Source organism: Ornithorhynchus anatinus, chromosome 9 (genome assembly GCF_004115215.2).
Source record: "Ornithorhynchus anatinus isolate Pmale09 chromosome 9, mOrnAna1.pri.v4, whole genome shotgun sequence".
Classification (NCBI taxonomy): domain Eukaryota; kingdom Metazoa; phylum Chordata; class Mammalia; order Monotremata; family Ornithorhynchidae; genus Ornithorhynchus; species Ornithorhynchus anatinus.
In genome coordinates this window covers 46,959,614-46,980,411 of record NC_041736.1, presented here as the reverse complement: position 1 = coordinate 46,980,411, position 20,798 = coordinate 46,959,614, and the positions used below count along the sequence as shown (strand labels likewise).

At 41.3% G+C, this 20,798-nt stretch overlaps 1 protein-coding gene across 5 annotated transcripts in view; it reads left to right on the top strand.

Moving 5' to 3' along the window:
• PLCB4 (phospholipase C beta 4) overlaps nt 1-20,798 on the top strand; it is a 272,520-nt gene that overhangs the window by 225,517 nt on the left and 26,205 nt on the right. For all 5 annotated transcript variants that reach the window (XM_029072432.1, XM_029072431.1, XM_029072428.1 and 2 more), the window contains 8 exons: nt 220-271; nt 3,631-3,733; nt 6,753-6,917; nt 9,529-9,733; nt 13,480-13,568; nt 14,694-14,844; nt 17,729-17,778; nt 17,881-17,946. In XM_029072432.1, the coding sequence (XP_028928265.1) occupies nt 220-271; nt 3,631-3,733; nt 6,753-6,917; nt 9,529-9,733; nt 13,480-13,568; nt 14,694-14,844; nt 17,729-17,778; nt 17,881-17,946 (881 nt within the window). The remainder of the gene's footprint in view (nt 1-219; nt 272-3,630; nt 3,734-6,752; nt 6,918-9,528; nt 9,734-13,479; nt 13,569-14,693; nt 14,845-17,728; nt 17,779-17,880; nt 17,947-20,798) is intronic.

Below are 20,798 nucleotides of genomic sequence, written 5' to 3'. Positions count from 1 at the left end.
TTTAGCAAATCTTAACATACTTCTAAACTTGTGGTGTATTAATTAAGATTCAAACCTGGGATCATTCTTTAGCACGTCAGAAGAATTTTAAAGTTTCCATTTGACTTGTGAAAGCATCTTTTTTCAGCTGACTTCTCTGCCAGATCTATCACATTTCCATTGTTAAAGATGGCTCTATCCAGGGAGGCATGATCCTAAATTATTTTTGTCTTTTGACAGATTTAGCGATGCAATTGAATCAGGGAAAATTTGAATATAATGGATCATGCGGGTGAGTAATAGGATTTAAACTGCAATCATTGTGTAGCAAAACCTATACTATGGCTTTAATCAAACCATGTCACTTTTAATTATAAATTATACATGAAAATGAAATGCTGGATTGGAACTGGAAAATAGGAATTTGTGACTAGGTTTACATTTGCAACAGAATATTGAGATAAAGTATACTCTTGTCTTATGCTGTCGAGGTCCCTCCGACCCTTAGCGATGCCGTGGATACTTATTTCCTAGAACACCCCACCTCCATCTGCAAGCGTTCTGGTAGTTCCCACATTTTTAAAAACATGATAAATGGAAAACATGAAGTATTTTTCACAAAAAATTAATACTATTTATGTGTTGCCCCTTTTCAAATAAATGTTTGAATGACACTGTTTAGGGGTACATTTCTAAAAAGAAGTGCTTTATACCTTTTCTCCTCCAAAGGGTTAGTAATAGTTGCTTGCTAAAAGACTACTGAAAGCTAGTCATAATGAAATCTATTGTATAATAGTGGGGTAAGAACATCAGATAAATGCCTGGAAATTCCTCTTTTGTGCTTTAATTGTTTGGAAGGCAGTGCTTAATTTAATGATGAGAATGAACATCACTTCTGCCAATGATGGTTAACAACTAAGAAGCTTATTGTAAACTCTGTAATCAAATCACTTCGATCGCTAACACTGTTGAGATAAAATGTTGCCTAGAACCAAGCATTACATTTCTCTGGATGATTTAGTCACTGTTGCCAGATGTTGATCATTGACAGCTGCCTTTCCACATTCCTCCACTCGCCACCTCTCCCAAAGCTCCTGTTCGTCTCGGTCCCTGCTGGCTTCCTTGCTCTACACACATGGCCTGCGCCTTAGTGGATATCTTCCAATGAAGAGCTGGCCAGGGAATTTCTTCAGATGCTACTGACTATTCAGTGATCGCACTTGGAAATGCCATTGTTTTCCTATCGACCACCCTCCACAGTCATTCACTGAAGATTGGGATTTGATCAAAGCTATATTTTGAGCACTTAATGAGTGCAGAGCATTATACTAAGCACTTGGGAGAGTACAGTACAAAAGTGTTGGTAGAGACAAGGTTTGTCAACTGGGCTTGACCCACTGCTTATATGTCAGGCTGGCTACAGCTTTAATAATCATACTTCAGCTCTTAAAGTCCTTTATTTACAAAATTCAACACTTCCCCGTAACCATTTTTTGATCATTTGTAGTCCCTTGAAGTAATCTGCATGCACAAAACCAAAGAACTGCATTGTAGGAAAAAAACAAACCAGAGCTTCTGGCAGCTGTTGCCTGAGTATAGCTGCTGAGCTGGACGGATGAATCCCATCCAACATTGTCTCCAGCCTCCAAAGGATTCTTCCTCTCGGCCCAGCCGGGATCTAGAGGCTGAATTTTCATTTGTTCCCCATCAGTGCACAAATTGGTTTCATTAATACATGGAGCCAGGGTGGGCCCCAGAGGGAAGTATTGAGAGTGGAATTCTCGTATTCCTCTTCTCACAGCTTCAATTTGCAGCACACACCATTTTTCATTTTTGATGTAAGCAGTCCATTTTTAGGAACTTAAATTTCAGCTGCAAAAATTGTATATGGCAAAAAATCTGTAGAATTTTAGAGTGTTCTTTTTCTTAGTTTTGTGAAAAAAGAGGGTTGTGTCTGAAACATCAAGGTGTTCTGAAGGTGAAAAGGGTGAACAAGATGATTTTGAACATATAAGCCTGCTGTCTGTAAGGTCTCCTAAGATACCTTAAAGAAGAAATGTTTCTATGCAAAGTGGTTTTTATACTTAAACTAAATTAAAATATGCTTCCAGTTTCTTTGCGGAGTTATACTTCAATTTCATTTCAGTGCATTGTATTGAATACTGGATAGCCAGTTAAAAACAAAGACTACATAATTTTAGATTTGACGTGCTATATATAATGCTAATCATTATGCCTTTTTATCTAATGGTGACGTTTAAAAAGTCAAGATGATGTATCAACTCACTGTCAGAGGTTTAAATGAAAAAGAACTCTGCCCATAAAGGAGGCTATCTGTAATGAGAGAATTGTGCCTTTTGTCTCTATTCTGTAGTATTTGTCCTGAATAAGTCTATAGTTAAAATTGCAAATCTATTCCTTTTGTAAAACATTTTTCCCTTATTGGTCTTTTTTTTTCCCAGTCACACTGGTTGATTGTTCCAATCCCATTAGCCCAAACACACAAACAGAGGCAGTAAACCAGCTAGATCTTCACTTAAACTTTGTCACCATATGTGACTAAATGATTTGGTGACTTGGGATGAGTTTCTAATTTTGAGAAATAGTTACTTGTAATGTGCTGATCAGTGGCTTTGAGTCATGTAATTTTAGGTAATTTGTCACCTTACCCAAGTCATTTGAAGAGCTGGGGATTTATTTTTGTTTTCAACTTCCCCTCGAATTCACAACAGGTGAACTGAATGGCATTTAGAATAAAACAAAAGCAAGTGGGGAGGAACCCACCTCAGCCAGGAAGGATAAGAGCTAAGCCCCTGGTCCATGGCCAAAGGCCAGAACTGAACCTGGAGGCTCCTCTTCAGCTGCTCCCTGCCCCTTCCCATTTCCTGAAGAGTCAAGATCTGTTCGGGTGGACAGTAATGTGGTAACAAACAGCAAACCTAGAAAAGTGACCCAAGTGCAGCTCAGTAGGTTCAGTGACCAGTTCTGGCTCCCTTGATTTCAGCTGAGTTTTTCAGTCACATCTTGATGATTTCCCCCACAAAACCTGCAGCCACACAAGAACAGTCCTCACCCTTTCCACAGGGCCACTTGTAGTTGAAAAACACAATTTGGGGATACTTGTGAAGAATCTTTTTTGACACCACATTACTAGCAAACCCAGAGAAATTGCCTCTCCTCCTAGCAGGAAGATGGACCCTACAAATGAAAGTGACATTCTGAAATTTGGATTCGTAAAGGATGTACAGTGAAGTGGAGGGTTGGCTATTTTCTGGATAATGAGGGCAAGAGTAATAATAATGTTGGTATTCGTTAAGCGCTTACTATGCGCAGAGCACTCTTCTAAGCGCTGGGGTAGTCACAGGGGAATCAGGTTGTCCCCACGTGGGGCTCACAGTCTTAATCCCCATTTTACAGATGAGGTAACTGAGGCACAGAGAAGTTAAGTGACTTGCCCACAGTCACAAGCTGACAAGTGGCAGACCTGGGATTCGAACTCATGACCTCTGACTCCAAAGCCCGTGCTCTTTCCACTGAGCCACGGTACATCTCCAACCTGGAAAATCTGTACCAGTAAAATGCACTTTTTCATGCCAGACAGGTCTAATGATCATGTGGGTATTAACGCTATCTTATTTTTCTTATTGCCAGGTATCTTCTCAAACCAGATTTCATGCGACGGCCAGACAGAACATTTGACCCTTTCTCTGAAACTCCTGTAGATGGTGTTATTGCAGCAACTTGTTCAGTGCAGGTAAAAACCGGACAAAGGAATATTTAGAGCTGATGTGTGATGATATACTTGGGTCGCACTAACTTGCCTTAATTACTGGTATTTTGCCGCATCTTGAAGTGTTTCTTTGAACTGATTAGTATGCAGTCTAATTAGAAATGGTTTAAAATGATTCCTGTAATGTGGAGTGCTGAATTGTAAAAGTCCCACTATTCCTCACAACTCTCAGGAGCTTTTGGAATTTACAGATACTTCCAAACAGATTCTTCCAATTATTATAGTGATTATGGCGAAAATAATTCACACTTGACCTGACTTATCTAGGCATTTCAGGAGAACCCTTTAATTGGCCAGTATAGTACTAGTCATAGTATTTATAGTGCTTATTGCATGCAGAGCACTGCAGGCTACTATACAGGTGGAAATTCAAGTACCTATATAACAACTAAAGTACATTTTTAGGCCTAAATTTGCACATGTAGACGCCCTCGATTACTGCATCAGCTTCCTTGCTGACCTCCTTGCCTCCTGTCTCTCCCCACTCCAGTCCATACATCATTCTGCTGCCACATCATATTTCCCCACTCTTCGAGAACCTCCAATGATTGCTTATCCAAGTCCACATCAAACAGAAACTCCTTCCCGTAGGCTTTAAAACATTCAGTCTCCTTACCCCCTCCTACCTTGCCTCCCTGATTTCCTACTGCAACCCAGCCCAAACACATTAATAATGTTGCTATTTGTTAAGCGCTTACTATGTGCAGAGCACTGTTCTAAGCGCTGGGGTAATAATAATAATGTTGGTATTTGTTAAGCGCTTACTATGTGCCGAGCACTGTTCTAAGCGCAGGGGTAGATACAGGGGAATGAGGTTGTCCCAGGTGAAGCTCACAGTCTTCATCCCCATTTTACAGATGAGGGAACTGAGGCACAGAGAAGTGAAGTGACTTGCCCACAGTCACACAGCCGACAAGTGGCAGAGCTGGGATTCGAACTCATGACCTCTGACTCTAAGCCCGGGCTCTTTCCACTGAGCCACGCTGCTTCTTTAGTGCCAGCCCACTCACTGTTCCTCAATCCCATCTATCTCGCCCCTGTCTCGTCACCCACATCCTATTTTTGGTCTGAAATGCCCTCCCTCTTGATATCCAGCAGACGATCACTCTCCACACCTTCAAAGCCTTATAAAAACACGTCTCCTAGAGGCCTTCCATAGGAACCAACTCTGTTATGTTGTACTTTCCCAACTATTTACACTACAGATAATTTCTGATAACTTCCAAGAGCCAATTATCAAATAGAATAAATATATTCGTTTTTATGAAGTTCAGCCATTTGATGTATCCGTAGCTGATCTCCAGAAAGCTGTCCTTTATCAGAAGTTAAATGCCAGAGGTTAGAGTTCAGGTACTAGTTGGATTGAAACTGAGAGTTTTGATGATTTTACTTAAGGTGATTAGACAGAGTTTATCGAGCAACCGTTAGTTTATTATAAGACCTGATCTGAATTTTCCATTTTGGCACATCAGAGGATGGATGCATTCCTTTTAAAAATTACCTGATTCTTTCTAAACCTTAGGTAAACAAGGATGAAAACTTGCATTTCATTTCATGTTCTGCAGATACCTACATTTATAGATGATAAACTATGTTGATTCTTACCGCAGATCAATGATAATGGTATTGTGGAGTCAGCTTTTGACCACTCCAACAGTTTGGAAATTCAGAGTCTGAAAGTCCACTTTTGTTCTTAATTACTGTTTGACCTTGGGAAACTCATTTTTTTCCCTGCCTCAGTTTCCCTGACAGACATTAGTTCTTCATAATACCACTTTCAGAGGATGTTTTGACCATCAATCAATGGTATTTATTGAACGCTTACTGTATGTAGAGTACTGTACTGAGAGCTTGGGAGAGTACAGTACAACAGAGTTGACAGACATGTTCCCTAATCACAAGGATGGTAATGAGCACTTATTTTGTGTAGAGCACAGTACTAAATGCTTGGGAGAGAGCACAATACAACAAAGTTGGTAGACGTGTTCCCTTCCCACAAGCAGCCTACAGTCTAACAGGGAATCAATGTATCAAAATTATTTTGTAATCGAAAGTTGAAATTCTGTGGACTTGGTTCTGTATAATAGTTAAACCTCAATTTTATGTAAACAAAAGCTTATGCCAGAAAACCTACTCAAACTTGAACAGTGGCATAGTGCCAGTATTGTAATAATAATAATAATAATAATGGCATCGGTTAAGCCCTTACTATGCCAAGCACTGTACTAAGCACTGGGGTAGCTACAAACAAATGGGGTGGTCACTGTCCCTGTTTCACTTGGGGCTCACAGTATTAATCCCCATTTTACAGATGAGGGAACTGAGACACAGAGAAGTTAAGTGACTTGCTCAAGGTCACACAGCAGGCAAGTGATGGAGGCGCTGGGATTAGAACCCAGGTCCTTCTGACTCCCAGGTCCGTGCTCTATCCACTAAGCCAAGTTGTTGTTTTCTGCCGGTCTGGTATTATCCCTCCCTAAGCCTTCCTTAAATATTATCCTGCCAATTCAGAGGTCCTTACTTATCTGTAAATGAAAAATTAAACTTTTTATTGCTCTGGAGTATTAAATTTCCTACTGTTAAATGCCTTGAAAAGTTAAATTTTGTCATGTAAATGAGGAATTTGCAGCAAAACCAGCAGTTATGCATGTTAGTGGGATTAAAACGAATTCATATTAACAAAAGTTGTTAATTACCTAGTGTGTTAGAGTGTTGTTTTTTATAGGAGTTTATCCAATTGCGTTTTTTATCTGAACATTTGTTTTTAATTATCCATGCTAACTTTGATTTAGAAGCCAGTCTTTCAAATGAGAGAAAAATAGCCAGATTTTTACTGTACTTATAAATGAAATCTGCACTCTTAAAATCACTTTTAAAAAAAATCACACAATACTAAATAATTGGAAGTACAGGATGTGAGGGCTGGGGTTTTTTCTGGGATAATATAAGAAATGCCATTACCGTCTCTCCTGCATGATTACAGGTCATATCAGGTCAATTCCTGTCAGACAAAAAAATCGGTACGTATGTAGAAGTGGACATGTACGGGTTGCCCACGGACACTATACGTAAGGAATTCCGAACCCGTATGGTGATGAACAATGGTCTCAACCCCGTTTACAATGAAGAGTCATTCGTATTCCGAAAGGTAGGATATTCTCAGTGTGTTCAGCTGAGTCTGCTAACTTTGGAGCTGTGATTACTACTTCAGAGATGTAAGGTGCTCTGGCTGAGTTGAATCATTCACCAAGTTTTTTTTTTCTTTTTCTTCTAATGAGAATAACTTCTGTAGCTGTGATATGATTTCTTTTTCTGTTTGGCTCTTCCCTCCTTTTGTCTTTCTCCTCCCTCTTGGAGGAGCCCACCTCCTTCGTGGCAATGCCTGTGCTCCAGGTATGCAGTCTGCTCAGAATGAGTCCCAGCTGGTGGACATCAACATTCCCTGGAGATTTCTTCTTCCCTGCCCTGGCAGTGGCTGGTATCTTGCACTGTTCCTTCAGCCAAGAGGGCAGGTGAGATGCTACATCCAAAGCTAAGGTCAATGTCATTACGTGGATCAGTTGGTACGGTGCTGTCGCTCCAGATAGTGTGACAGCCGCCTCCACCTGTAGACTGTGTGCATCATGTACCTTCTTTTCCTTCCCCACTCTCCCCGACGCTTGTATACTGGATCCGAAAAGGGATCACAGTCATCATCGCCGATGTTCGGTTTTTTCTCAGTCTTCTTTTTCCTTTGATTTGTTTTTTTTCTGTCAATTGAAGTTTCATTGAAAACTTGTGCGTTAACAGTGCTGTCTTCAAGAATGTCCGTTTTTCTTCTACCTGTTCTGTTGTCCCAATGAAAATGACTCCTTGCTTCTTCTTAAGTGACAGGTTCTTCCTGGTGGTCGTGCGTTTTGTGTGTATCCCGTATGCTGTATGATGCAAATAACATCCTTCTCTCATCCAAACAGTATAGTACCTATGTGGTTTAAGCTAGAATAATTCACATCCTGGACTCAGACTCACCTTAGCAGTTCAGCACCACCTAATGGTTGGGTAAATGGTTGCAGGGTAGGCAGATTCAAGTAAGCCAGGTTAATATGAGTTGGGAACCCTCACGAGTATAGTTTCTCCTCCTCCGTGGTACTGTTTAATGATGACCTGTGCTACAACTGTTTCGCCTCTCCTGCTTATTAGTTTAGAGCAATGGGCAATTGTTTTTAAGAAGGTTCTCCCACTAAACTACCCCGCCCCTTTCTCTCACTAAAATGTGCATGTGCTCTCTCTTTCTCTCTCCCTAGAGTTTACACCAGAAAATGGCATTGTTCCCATTTTCACGTAGGAATTTCCATTTACACCGTAAAAACCTAAAGTCCAGAACCAACTTAACTCTGTCAGACTTTGAACTATAGGCACGGCTCTCAACTGGGGAGTCACCTGTCACTAATTCTACCTCTGAGTCCTTAAAACCCTGACATCACAATTTGTTGTCCTGACTGGCAGATAGTATTTCAGGTTTTTTTTATGCACCTCTCACCATTGTTGTCCCCTTGACCTCACTGACATCCTAAGACACCAAAGGGTCATCCAAAGGTCCATCAGGTGGGCAGCAGGAAAGAAGGATGAAGCCGCCAGCTCCTCTGGATATACCTGTCAGTCACGCAGGCCTCCTTGCAAGTCCCAAGGACCTGTTTTCGGGTCTGAGAGCCCCGCCTAGCATTTGACACATGAATAGGTTTAATTGCAATTAAATTTAGTTATCAATCCTTCTTTTGTTGGATTGAAAATGAGGCTGTAGCCACAACAGGTGTAAAACAGGCAGTAATGTAGACACAATAACACCTCCCAGTAAAGATGAGAACTTGGCAGCATGCTGTGACTCGCGTTGAAAGAAACTCAGGACTTTAAGCTTGTCCCACTTTCCGACAAGAGTTCTGTGCCTGGCATAGAGGAAAGCTTTTTCTTCATTTGTTGTTTGCCCTATGATTTACACTTCATACTTAAAAATCGTGTGTTCTTCTTTGCAGTGACCCTGTGAGGTAGAATAGAGGCGGAAATCCTATTTCACAGGAATTGGGACGCAAAGGGTAGTTTGTCACCTCTTGCTCTATTGAAAGAAGTGGCAGGAGAATCCTTCTCCCCAAGCGGTCTGGCTATTCTCAGGTCACTCCGTCACTGTTTCTCTCATTAACCAAACTATCTAACTTGTCCCAGGTGACATATGGTGAGTCAGTTCCTCTTCTGTCCAGGGGAAGCTTCTCGCTTACAACTAACAAGTCAAATTTGTGGATTTTTGTTTTAGTGTCTCACTCTTTGGTATGGAAATACAGCTTCTGCCGTTTTAACTCGGATATTGTGTCAAGTCAGCCTGTTCGGGGAGGGTACACGTCGGTGTCTCGGCGTTAGATGTGTTGCTGTTTATCTCTAGTCAGTCCTCTTCCATTTACACCATGTTACAGCATAAGGCTTTACTTTGATGACTTCAGCCAACGTAAAGAATTCCAAGAAATCAAAAATATCATTGTTTCATGGGCCCTGCTTTCTTGCTTTGAAGTTCTTTACTATCTCAAGCAACCTTTTCAAGCCCTTAAATACAACCAGAACCAGACACCTTTTGAAAGAACCTGTATCATCAATCATTCAGTCGTTTGGAATTGACATCCCATATACCAAGGCCGTGTTGGCGTCTTAATTATGGAACTGGCATTTGGTAATTTGCTAAATAATACAGGTTAGTAATCATTTCTTTTGGGGTTTTTGTTTCATTTTGCTTCCAGGTTATTCTCCCTGATCTTGCTGTGCTGAGAATAGCAGTTTACGATGACAACAACAGGCTAATTGGTCAAAGAATTCTCCCTCTTGATGGTCTTCAGGCAGGCTACAGGCACATTTCCCTTCGGAATGAAGGCAACAAACCATTATCATTGCCAACTGTTTTCTGCAATATCGTGCTTAAAACATACGTGCCTGATGGTTTTGGAGGTAAAATGAATATTTAATTATCGGGTTTTCTGAAAGCCAGGGTAAAAAAAAATTCCAGTAAGAGCACCAGAGAAAACGTAGCTGAAAGGGGAACCTCTGCCTTCGCTTTCTGCTGAGGGGAGAGCCAATCATCTGTCTCCCAGTATTATTCTCTGGTGGATGGGCGCTGTCCTTGTTTTACTTCCTTATGACCAGGATAATGAATGTTCTTTTTGCATGAATGATCAGAGGGAAGCTTCTCCTAGAGAATACTGATCTAATAGCCAACAGTTGCTTTGAAGCTGTAATTTTCGATATAGTAAATTCCAATTACACCCCGGGTTTTGGAGCCCAGGAGCCACTCCTGGTTATATTTTTCTACATTTATTGAAAAATGAAGGATGCTTAGGTCAGCTTTGTGGCTTCCATAGCCACAGGAATAGAATTTTGGAATCTTAAGGAATAATTCAAATCCTTGGAGTGACAGGGAATCCCTGTGGTCTATCAAGGTCATTGGCTTGGCACTCAATATGTTTCCAGGGTCTACTTTTCTTCATAATGAATATTAGTTCTTTCCAAACATGTTTTTGCTATGTTTTGGATAGAATACTGTTGGGAATGTTTTTCTAACAATCTGCTACCATCTGGGTGAGACATGATACAAGATTGGAAGAAACAGTTGAGAATTTAGTGACCATGGTGGTGAGTGTCATCACGTGAGCTTTCTATAAGGCAGTGATTCACCCTGGACGTAATCACCGCAGTATCAGAGAACTGGCTATAGCTTCCTGTGGATTCAACTCAAGTTGTGTAATTTGGCAATGTTCTCAGAATTCATTAGTCTCTTTCCCACTCCTTTTCTTTTTAATGGTATTGGATAATCATTTACTATGTGTCAAACACTGTTCTAAGAGTTGATGTAGATACAAGTTAATTGGATAGGACACAATCCCTGTCCTCCATGGGGCTCACAGTCGCAGTAGGAATCAAATGAGGCCTTCTAAGAAAAAGTAAGAAGTTAAAAGAGAACGACCCAATTAAAATTGCTTTGGGGGTGAGGGAAGGTGCAGTTGTTTTTTTTTTTAAATCACCAATACTTGGTGATCAAAAGGTGAAAGATTGTTTTTATTGTTTTTCCAAATAGAATTTATCAATCGGTTGACAAGTTGCAAGCCCTGCAGTATTTGGTGCCAATTTGTCCACTGGATTACCATGTCATTTTAGATGCTCTGTAGACTGCAAAAGACATTTCAGATAGCATATACTCCTATCAGCATTATCACTAATGAAAAACATAACTAGGTTGGAAGAAATTTGAAATAGCCTGCTGTAGGGAACTAGCAGTGAGCCATTAGTATTTTCCCACTCCCACTGCCTGTTTTATTTGATGTGTGACCTTTTGTACTGTTTTATTGTTGTTGAGTTGTAAGTTAAATCAAGAAAGGATTTGAAATGATGCTTTCAACATGCATGAAGCATTATTATTATAATTTAATGTATTTTTCCAAGCATTTCTCATCAACAGAGGATAATGATGTTTCCATTAGTAATTATCACCCCATTCTTCTTTAAATAGAATTTAAGTATATTGGCATCTAAACCTTGACTCATCTACTTGCTTTTCTAATCCATCTTCTCAAGATTTAAGAGCTTTTCAAAGAAGCTGAAGGGAATCTCTAGAAGCCATCTCCTTTCCCCTGCTTCCAAGAGGAAATGTATAAATTTCGGTGCTCAGAGTGGCGATTGTGTCCTTTACTTAAATATCACCCCAGAAAAAGGTTCACGATCTCTCTTTGTAGCTATTTGCCAGGGTATTTTCCTAATGCCTAATTGACATCTCCTCTGCAAGTTAAGCCTGTCATTCCACTTGGAAACAAATAGTTTCTTTCAGAATTCCTGTAAATGTCCCAAATTATGTTTCCTTGGAAATTTGTTGATGGGGTAATGCAGCTGAAAAAGGAAAACATATTTTCCAGTGGTTTCTATCCCTCAGTCAAACAGATCCAACCTATTTCTAAATTAGAAGGGAGAGGTTCTTTCAGGATCAAAGATGCAGCTATTGACATTACGATTTTTATCAACATGGGGTAGCTGTAGCTGAAAAAAAGGACAACCCCTTCCATACTGTGCACCCAGAAACTGTCCTTTAACTGTACTGTTGCATATGCAGCCCTGGTCCTGTTTTTAATTCTGTCTCTTGCCATCATAATCCTCCTAAAGCTACCACTCTAAATGAACCGCTGCTGGCTGTGTTATCCCGCTAGCCCAGTAACATGCTTTTCAAGGATATGCTTCGTTGTGTCTTTAAAATGCATTTCCATCCTCCTTGATGAACAGACCTCCTCCCACCTCTGCAAAAATGTTCCCATACTTTTGCTTAAGCCCCGGAAGCTTTTTCGGTATCCTTCTGTCAACCAGTCATCTCAGATATCTCACTAATATTCCTCCTCATCATCACCATCTGCTGTCCTGTCATTCGATAATACATTTTCACAGAAGGGACACTGATGAAACGGCTCAAAATGTTAGTTGTGAAGTCTCTGGTAGACCTCATGGCCATGGTGGCCAAGTGGAAGGTTGAACACCCAATTACTGTAAATTATGAGCCTGATCTGAAGAATTGATGCTAGGCTTCATACTTTTACCGGTCTCCCAGAAGATATTCAGGCCCCTGTGCAGTTGATGAGGGCTGATGTTCTTTCTTTTTTTTTTAACTGATATTTGTAAGTGCTCATTGTGTGTCAAGCACTGTTCTAAGCACTGGAGTAGTTTCAAGTTTATAAAATTGGACATAGTTCCTGTCCCACATGGGGCTCACAGTCTAAATTAGGGGGAGGTTTATTCCTCATTTTACAGGTGAGGTTACTGAGGCCTTTGAGAAGAGCTGTCTGCATCCCATGACTCCTGCTCCAACCTCTGCCAGATACCCTCTCCTTATCGCAGCATGGCTTAGTGCCAAGAATACGGGCTTGGGAATCAGAGGACATGGGTTCTAATCCCGGCTCCGCCACTTGTCTGCTGTGTGACCTTGGACAAGCCACTTCACTTCTCTGTGCCTCAGTTACCTCATCTGTAACATGGGGATTAACACTGTGAGCCCCTCATGGGACAACCTGGTTACCTTGTATCTACCCCAGCGCTTAGAAACAATGCTTGGCATATAGTGAGAGCTTAACAAATGCCATGGTCGCCATTGTCATTATTATTATTATCCCACTCTGCCACTTGTCTGCTGTGTGGCCTTGAACAAGTCACTTCATTTCTCTGTGCATCAGTTACCTCATCTGTAAAATAGATACAACTTAAATTGTATTCCAAAGAGGAATATATTCTTATAGAAAGTTTCACCAACATGAATAAGAAGTGCATACTAACTCGGGGGAAATAAAAACTTGATTAGACTTTCAAAAATCCACTGAATCTCTAAAATCCATTTCTCCTTTCGTCGTGATCCTAACCTCATCTCTGAGTGGTTGAATCGCTCACTCTCCATGGCTGGTTGCAGTAGCCGCTGCAAGGATTGCAGGGGGTAAACCTGGCTAAAATCCAGCCCCTAAAAGGAGTGAGGAAGAGCACAGCTTTTTGTAAGTCTGAATTGGTGATCCATTTTCTCTTCCTCATTTCATAAATAAACATCTTTCAGCACTTGGGAGTGCATTTAGCTTTCTCTGTTCAAAGCCAGGAACAGAAAAGAGGATTTGGAATACACCAAAACCATACGTCAATCAACCGATCATTTTAGTGACTGCGTCCTGAATTTCTTTCAGATATTGTGGATGCTCTGTCGGATCCAAAGAAGTTTCTATCTGTAATGGAAAAAAGGGCTGACCAAATGAGAGCAATGGGGATTGAAACTGTAAGTAAGAATGAATTACACAGTAATGCAGAATTTCCTGTTTCAGTCCACTTAGAGTGAACAGAAAGTCACCTAAAAAATGGAATAGGAGGGTCCCAGTGTTCCATGTGTGCCAGGAATTATCTGGCCAGAATTTCAGGACTTTTGGAAGAAATGAAGAATTGATGTCTTCACAGCCCAGAGCCGAATAAAAGGTTATTTCTGGCATTTAGCTTCATTGTTCCGGCAACTATTCAAATAATTGTGGCTAAAAGAGATGCTTTGCCTGAAATACCTAGATAATTATGGCAGTAGAGGCATTTTCTATAAATTACTAACCCAGACCTCTAAATATTATCCTGGATAATTCCATCGGTTTCAAACAATTCATATGCAGAGATTTAATATATTTGTGGATTTGTCGATGGGTTTCATTTTTATGAACTCTGTATCAGTAACTTAAATTGTATTCCAAAGAGGAATATATTCTTATAGAAAATTTCACCAACATAAATAAGAAGTGCATACTAACTCGGGGGAAATAAAAACTTGATTAGACTTTCAAAAATCCACTGAATCTCTAAAATCCATTTCCCCTTTCGTCGTGAGCCCAGGTACCCTATGCCACCTTCTATATCCGCCCCACTTTAAGAGTATTAAATCAATCCTATAATCCTCTTGAGTGAATTTGAAGAGGAAATGGGGAATGGAGAAATGGGGAAGAAGGGGAGATGTATGAATTACGTCTCACATCTAGAGAGTAGAGCAGGGCAGAGAGAGAACTACCCAAAGGTGCTGGCCAGGGGCCGGCTGTTAGGGTATAAAGTGGTGATTCTCCCCCTCAGTGGTGCCCTCGCTTGTACCCCCCAGGAAGAGGAAGAATAACCACAGGTTAGGTGGCATAATTCTCTCTCCTGCTGGCCTTGGAGCTATGAGAACACAGACTTCTGGCTGCTAGCTCCTCTCCCTTCTCAACAGGGTAAGCTCAGCTCAGAGTAGCTCAGATGGTGAAGACTGTCCTCCTGCATAGCCAGGGAAGAAGTCAGTAAAAAAACAAAAACCTAAGGATCCCTCCTGTCAATACTGATAAAGATCTTTATATGCAAAGCAGTAACACTTTTAGTAGAATCTTCATGTTTGTTCCAGAGCGATATAGCTGACGTGCCAAATGACACCTCCAAGAACGATAAAAAAGGAAAGGCCAACAATGCCAAAGCCAATGTGACTCCTCAGAGTAGCTCAGAACTTCGACCGAGTAGCACTTCAGGCTTGGGAACCGGATTGGAGGCAAAGAAAGGTAAAGGAACGCCAATATTTTGTTTGCTTCTTATTTCTGGTAACTTTCATTGGTCATTTTCAGAATAGCCCGTGTCACCTTTCCGAAGAATTGGTTTTGATCTATATTTTTTTCAGTTCCTCTAACAACTTGAAAATAACATGTTCTCAGCTGGATTTCTCCACTTGCTAACAAAAACTGTTTAATTTCTGGGTGTTTTTAATGGCACCGATATTGATGCGGCTGCATTTTATTGACTTGCTTTTTTGCACATCAGTTACGTTGGATGCAATTTCACGGTTCTGGGAAAGTTTTCAAATTTAATTTCCCTGCAGGGGTGAGACACCAATCCAGTGTTTGCCAGGCACTGTCTCCTGCTAAGGCTAGTAGGTTTGGTCTTGCCTGTCCCCACCTTCCTAGTTTCACTTTCTCTCCCTTGTTAGGACAGTTCCAAGTTCCCTGGAGTGGCCTCTGGGAAAGCACTGGTTATTGCTGTGTATCAAGTTTCAGCATAGAGTATTTACAAAATATTTTTCCCCACCTTATTACTACATTAATATCTTCAAAGGCCTTCTACCTTTCCCGTGAGGTATTCCCTGATTAATCCTCATCACCACTATGGTCATGACACTCCTCTCCGCCACCTCCGTATTCATGAATCACCTCCTGGTTTTTTGTGCTATTTATTTAACTACTTTTTCTTGACTGAAGGATCTTGAATATTTGAGGTAACGGGTGGAATACTGTTGAATGATAAATAGATATAAGCTAATAATGATGGTATTTGTTAAGCACTTACTGTGTGTCAAATACTGTTCTAAGCAGTGGGTTAGATAAAAGCTAGTCAGGCTGGATACAGTCCCCGTCTTACATGGGATTCACAGTCTTAATCCCCATTTTTCAGATGAGATAACGCAGGCAAAGAAGAAGTGAAGTGACTTGCCTAAGGTCACACAGCAGACAAGTGATGAAGCTGGGATTAGAACCCAAGTACTTCTGACTCCCAGGCCCGTGCTCTATCCATTAAGCCTTGCAAATTATGCCAAGGAAATCTTTAGTAAACACCACTGATAGATTAATTCCATTGCTCCATTCTCCCTCACTATTGTCCTGCTCAGTAGTTGATCTCAGGAAGTGCAGGGCCCCTGAAGCCCAGGCCTTATTAGAGGGTCATCATAGTGGCCAAAAATGCAGCAGTACTAACTCCTCTCTGCCTCACTGTTTCTGGTAGGATTCCACGTAAGAAGAAGAAGAAGAAGAATAATGGTATTTAAGTGCTCACGATGTGCCAGCCATTGTACAAGCAAGTCGGGTTGGACACAGTCCCTGTCCCATGTAGGGCTCACAGTCTCAATCCCCATTTTACAGATGAGGTAACTGAGGCTCAGAGTAGTGAAGTGACTTGCCCAGGGTCATACAGCAGACAAGTGGCAAAGCCAGTTTTAAAACCCATGACTGTCTAACTCCCAGGCCCATGTTCTATCTACTAACTTGGTCCCCAACTCAGGGAGCAGGACCGTGGGAAGTTGCTTCCACAAAGGACAACAGCACAGTGGAGAGCGAGGAAACTCTGGTAGAAGGGCAGGAAATGCTCCTGCCCTCCCCTTTGTTGCCTTTCTTGGTGGTAGAGGTCTTAAACTCCCTTTCGCTGGTAGGTGAGAGAGCTTCCTGGGCAGAGGGCTGGGATAGTTGACCCCCAGCTGGCTTTACATTCCTGTCCCCAACATTGAGTTGAGCATTAGTGGATGAATGCTGACCTTTTGATTACCGAAGGAAATATTTCCAGATTTACATTAGCATGTAGGGGTAGAAAAGTTATGTAAATGTTCTAGGACCAAAAAACCCAGCAAAATAACTCTATAGGCATAGCAGTTTAGTGGATGCATTTTCACTCATGTGACTTCAGGTGTTGGAAGGCCAGGGACACAGGTGCATTTGTTGAGCCGAAACACCAGGGTCTCACCCCTCAGGCAGAAATTTTTTTAGGGTTTTAGAAGGCAGTGATGACCACACTCGAAAAACCAGCCTTGCAATAATTTCCACCTGGAATTCTCTAGAGTGTGCCGTGGATGTTTCTTTGATCTTTCGATTCATTTAGTTCCTGAAGGGTATTCAGTACAATTCAATAAAAAGTGTTCGTTAAAAGTGAAAGTCTCTACATTAAAATAGAATGATTGAATAATCGAAAACCAGTTGAGAAACACCTGTTCACCTGGCTGATATCATGATGAATCGCTGGACTCTAAAAACATCACCGTGTTTGAGAATGAACTGCTAAAATGTAGAAACAAATTTGGTAGGGAATGAAAGCTAAACTTCTCCACTTTTGGTCTTAAAGGGGCAACTAGGGTGAGGACAGAGTTTTGGAAGTCTGAAATGCTTTCTTCCTCTTTGTGTGAGCAAGTATCCAAGTGCTTAGAATGCCAAATGCAAAATAGCCCATTTCTAATATTTATCTAAGTAATAATATTGTTGGTATTTGTTAAGCGCTTACTATGTGCAGAGCACTGTTCTAAGCGCTGAGGGAGAGACAGAATAATCAGGTTGTCCCACGTGAGGCTCACAATTAATCCCCATTTTACAGATGAGGGAACTGAGGGACAGAGAAGTAAAGTGACTTGCCCACAGTCACACAGCTGACAAGTGGCAGAGCCGGGATTCAAACCCATGACCTCTGACTCCCAAGCCCGTGCTCTTTCCACGAGCCACGCTGCTTCTCAGTACTTGCTTAAAAAATACTTAAAAAGTATTTGCTTTTTAATGGGAAACCAAATATTGTTTGGAGTTTATTTTTATTTCATATTAAAATAATGGTAAAGATCAGAATCTAAAACTTGCAAATGAGTGAGTCCCAGTTTGGGATTGTTGTCTTGATTTCAAAGTGATTTGTGCTAATGCTTTCTAGGAATAGAACTTATTCCTCAAGTGAAGATAGAAGATTTAAAGCAAATGAAGGTAAAGTGGGATAGTTTTATAAGGCATATGCATGCAACTCTGAATTTATCTTTATTTTAAGGCATTACGCTGAATTGAAGAAAAATATCTTCTTTTTTTAAGGCTTACTTGAAGCACTTAAAGAAACAACAGAAGGAGCTAAATTCTTTAAAGAAGAAACATGCAAAGGTACAGTGTGGTGTTAACATTTGGCATCTATGGTTAAAACCTGATCAGTTAAAACTGCTAATTTTGGAACTGACAAATCACTCCCAAAGAGAACGATTGGACCCCCTTAGGAGTTTTGAGCAAACTAATTAACAGTGACATTAAAATAGAATAAATTTAGTGATTTTAATGCACTGTGTTGAAAGCAGTCAGCACAACTTTCTCTTTCATTAACAAAAATCTAAAGCCGGTCTGGAAAGAATTCAGGTAGTCTTAGAGGTTCAAAAATTAGTTTCTAGTTCTCTAAAGAAGCATAAATCTGTGTCCAAATAACCAAGCATTCCTACCGGAACAGATCTTTGTAGAGTTCTGTTTGGATAGAACATGATGGAAGAATAAGGGAACCAATAGCAACTACTAAAAATTAATCGTTTACTAGAAACTAATTTTAGCTAATGTGGATTTTTGGAGTATTAAACCCTTACTACTTGCTACCAGTGTGCTGCTTGCTCACTGGGGTAGATGACAGATAAGGCAGATGCAAGCATAATCATGAATCACAGAAAACAAGCAAATGAGGCCACAAAACCAAGAAATATCATTAAGATAAGTAAATGAACAGTTCTTGGAGGTGGAAGACCTGAGGCTCTCCACGGCTCCAGGTCTACAGCCTTAGTTATTAAGTCACCTTAGTTATTAAGTCACCTCGGCCTCCCTAGGGCTCTGATGGGAGCTTCCAGCTGTGAGCTCTCCAGAATTCCTACAGTTTTCACAGACTTTGGGAGGAAAGCTTACATTTCCATGGTGATCCACTCCCACACCAGAGCCCAGTTGCCTCAGCTTATTGCTGTATATCTCCCTCCCCACCCCAGAACTCTCTTAGCTTTCCTGCTGTACTTTGTACTGCGAATTATAGTGCAACTGAATACTGATTTCAAGTTTTAGCCATAAGTCTTGCAAGACTCTTTCATTTTCCACAACCTTCTCGAATTCCGTCCATTGTAATAGAGACCGTATGCTATTTAGCCAAGATAATAGTAGTCCTAGAATTTATTGAGCACCCACTGGGTGCTCTGCTAGCTATTAAGAGTTTGAGAACGACCAAATAGAGAAGTGACTTGTTCCCTGCCTGATCAAAGTAATTGAATGTACAACTGAATACCCGTGTATAACAATGGTATTTGATTAAGCAATTACAGTATGTCAAGCACTGTGATAAGTTCTTCTGAAGTTACTGTGTTAAGGAGTGAGCTTTGTCAGTAAGAATTATAGCTTATATGAGTCGTTCAGAGTGGGAGGCTGGTCCCAGAGAATTCATCACTGTTCATATTTAAGGCAGCAAAAGTGAATAATAACTGTGGTATTTGCTAAGAGCTTACTAAGTGCAAATACTCAACTAAGCACTGGGGTAGATACAATACTCTCCCAAGCGTTTAGTACAGTGCTCTGCACAGAGGAAGCCCCAATATATACCATTCATTGATAACATTGACAGATCAGATGCAGGTCTTGTCCCAGTCTAAATTGAATCTCAGTTTTACAGATGAGGAAACTGAGGCACAGAGAAGTTAATGTGACTTGCCCAAGCTCACACTGCAGGCAAATGGCAGGACCAAGTTCAAGACCCAAGATCTCTGACTCCCAGGCCTAGGAGCTCTCTGTTAGTCCACCTTTCCATTTTAAAAGGATTAATCATGAAAAGACATGCCCTGTTCCTCTTTATCCTTGGGTTCCTCAGCACAAATGTGTGCTGGATGAAAGGTGGCTGTATGAGGAGAAATGGACTTTCTCATACAACCTGGGTTGGAGTGATTGATTCACATAGCATATTATTTACAAAATTCAGTTCAACTAGCTTGACCAACAGAATATGGTCATTAGCCATACAGCGTCAACAGGAATTGTAGCGCTCAAATTCAGTACAAGATTTTGAAAATTACCAGCTGAAGACCAGAGTGTCATGATGGCACATTTTGCTAAGGAGCTCTACTCCGGTACAGAGGAGGAAAAAAAAAAACATTTCACCCACGGTCTCTTAGGGCCCCAACTAGAGATAATGGAAAAAAAGGGAGCGAAAACATCTTGGTCATGAACTGATAAAAAGTGAGTAGTCTTAATACAACAGGGTCATGCTCCTGTTGGGTAACTGGATAACAGTTGAGGGCAAACTAAAACAGGAAGGTCATTTTTAAATCTAGGAGGGCCAGCCAGAAGAGGTCTGGGCCTGCTTCCAAGGGGGAGGTAGAAGGGGAGGAAGAGAGCCAGGAAGATGGGAACCGCAAGCGGTATCGAGACGAAGGTGTTGCATGCAAGAAGGGACCGTCTTAGCTGCGTCTCCCAAAGGCTCCCCCTTATCCAGTCCGTGGAGAAAAGAAGAGCACAGACAGGCACAGGAGCCCAGGATGTTGCCACAGGTGCCAAAAGCCCTGGCCAGCATCTTGGACAGAGTGACGAAGCCCTTTTCTCAGGAGCTATTGGAACTATTAAATCTTTCAGCTTCAGTGGCTTGGAGTGACGCACATGTGAATCACTGATCAGACTGGGGAGAGGCCATGGGAGCTGCCTGGCGCACAGCTTACACTCCCACCCTATGCATCTCTCTGCTGCTTTCAGTTTAGGCAAGACTTGGGAGGGGGAGAGGAGTAAGTAAGATGCTTATTCAGAGCTGCTGTTCCCCCACCCCACGTTAGCAACATTAGCCTCTCTTCTGCCACAGACCTGACCCTGGGTGTCCCTTGACTCTGCCCACAGCAGCTCTTATCAAGCCCCTGTATCCAGCTTATGTCCCAGCTCTCCCAGTTTCCCACCAGCTGCCCCCTCCCCACCCCCAACCCCCGGATGCCCTCCCAATGATCCTCAGAAAATCTAGTCAA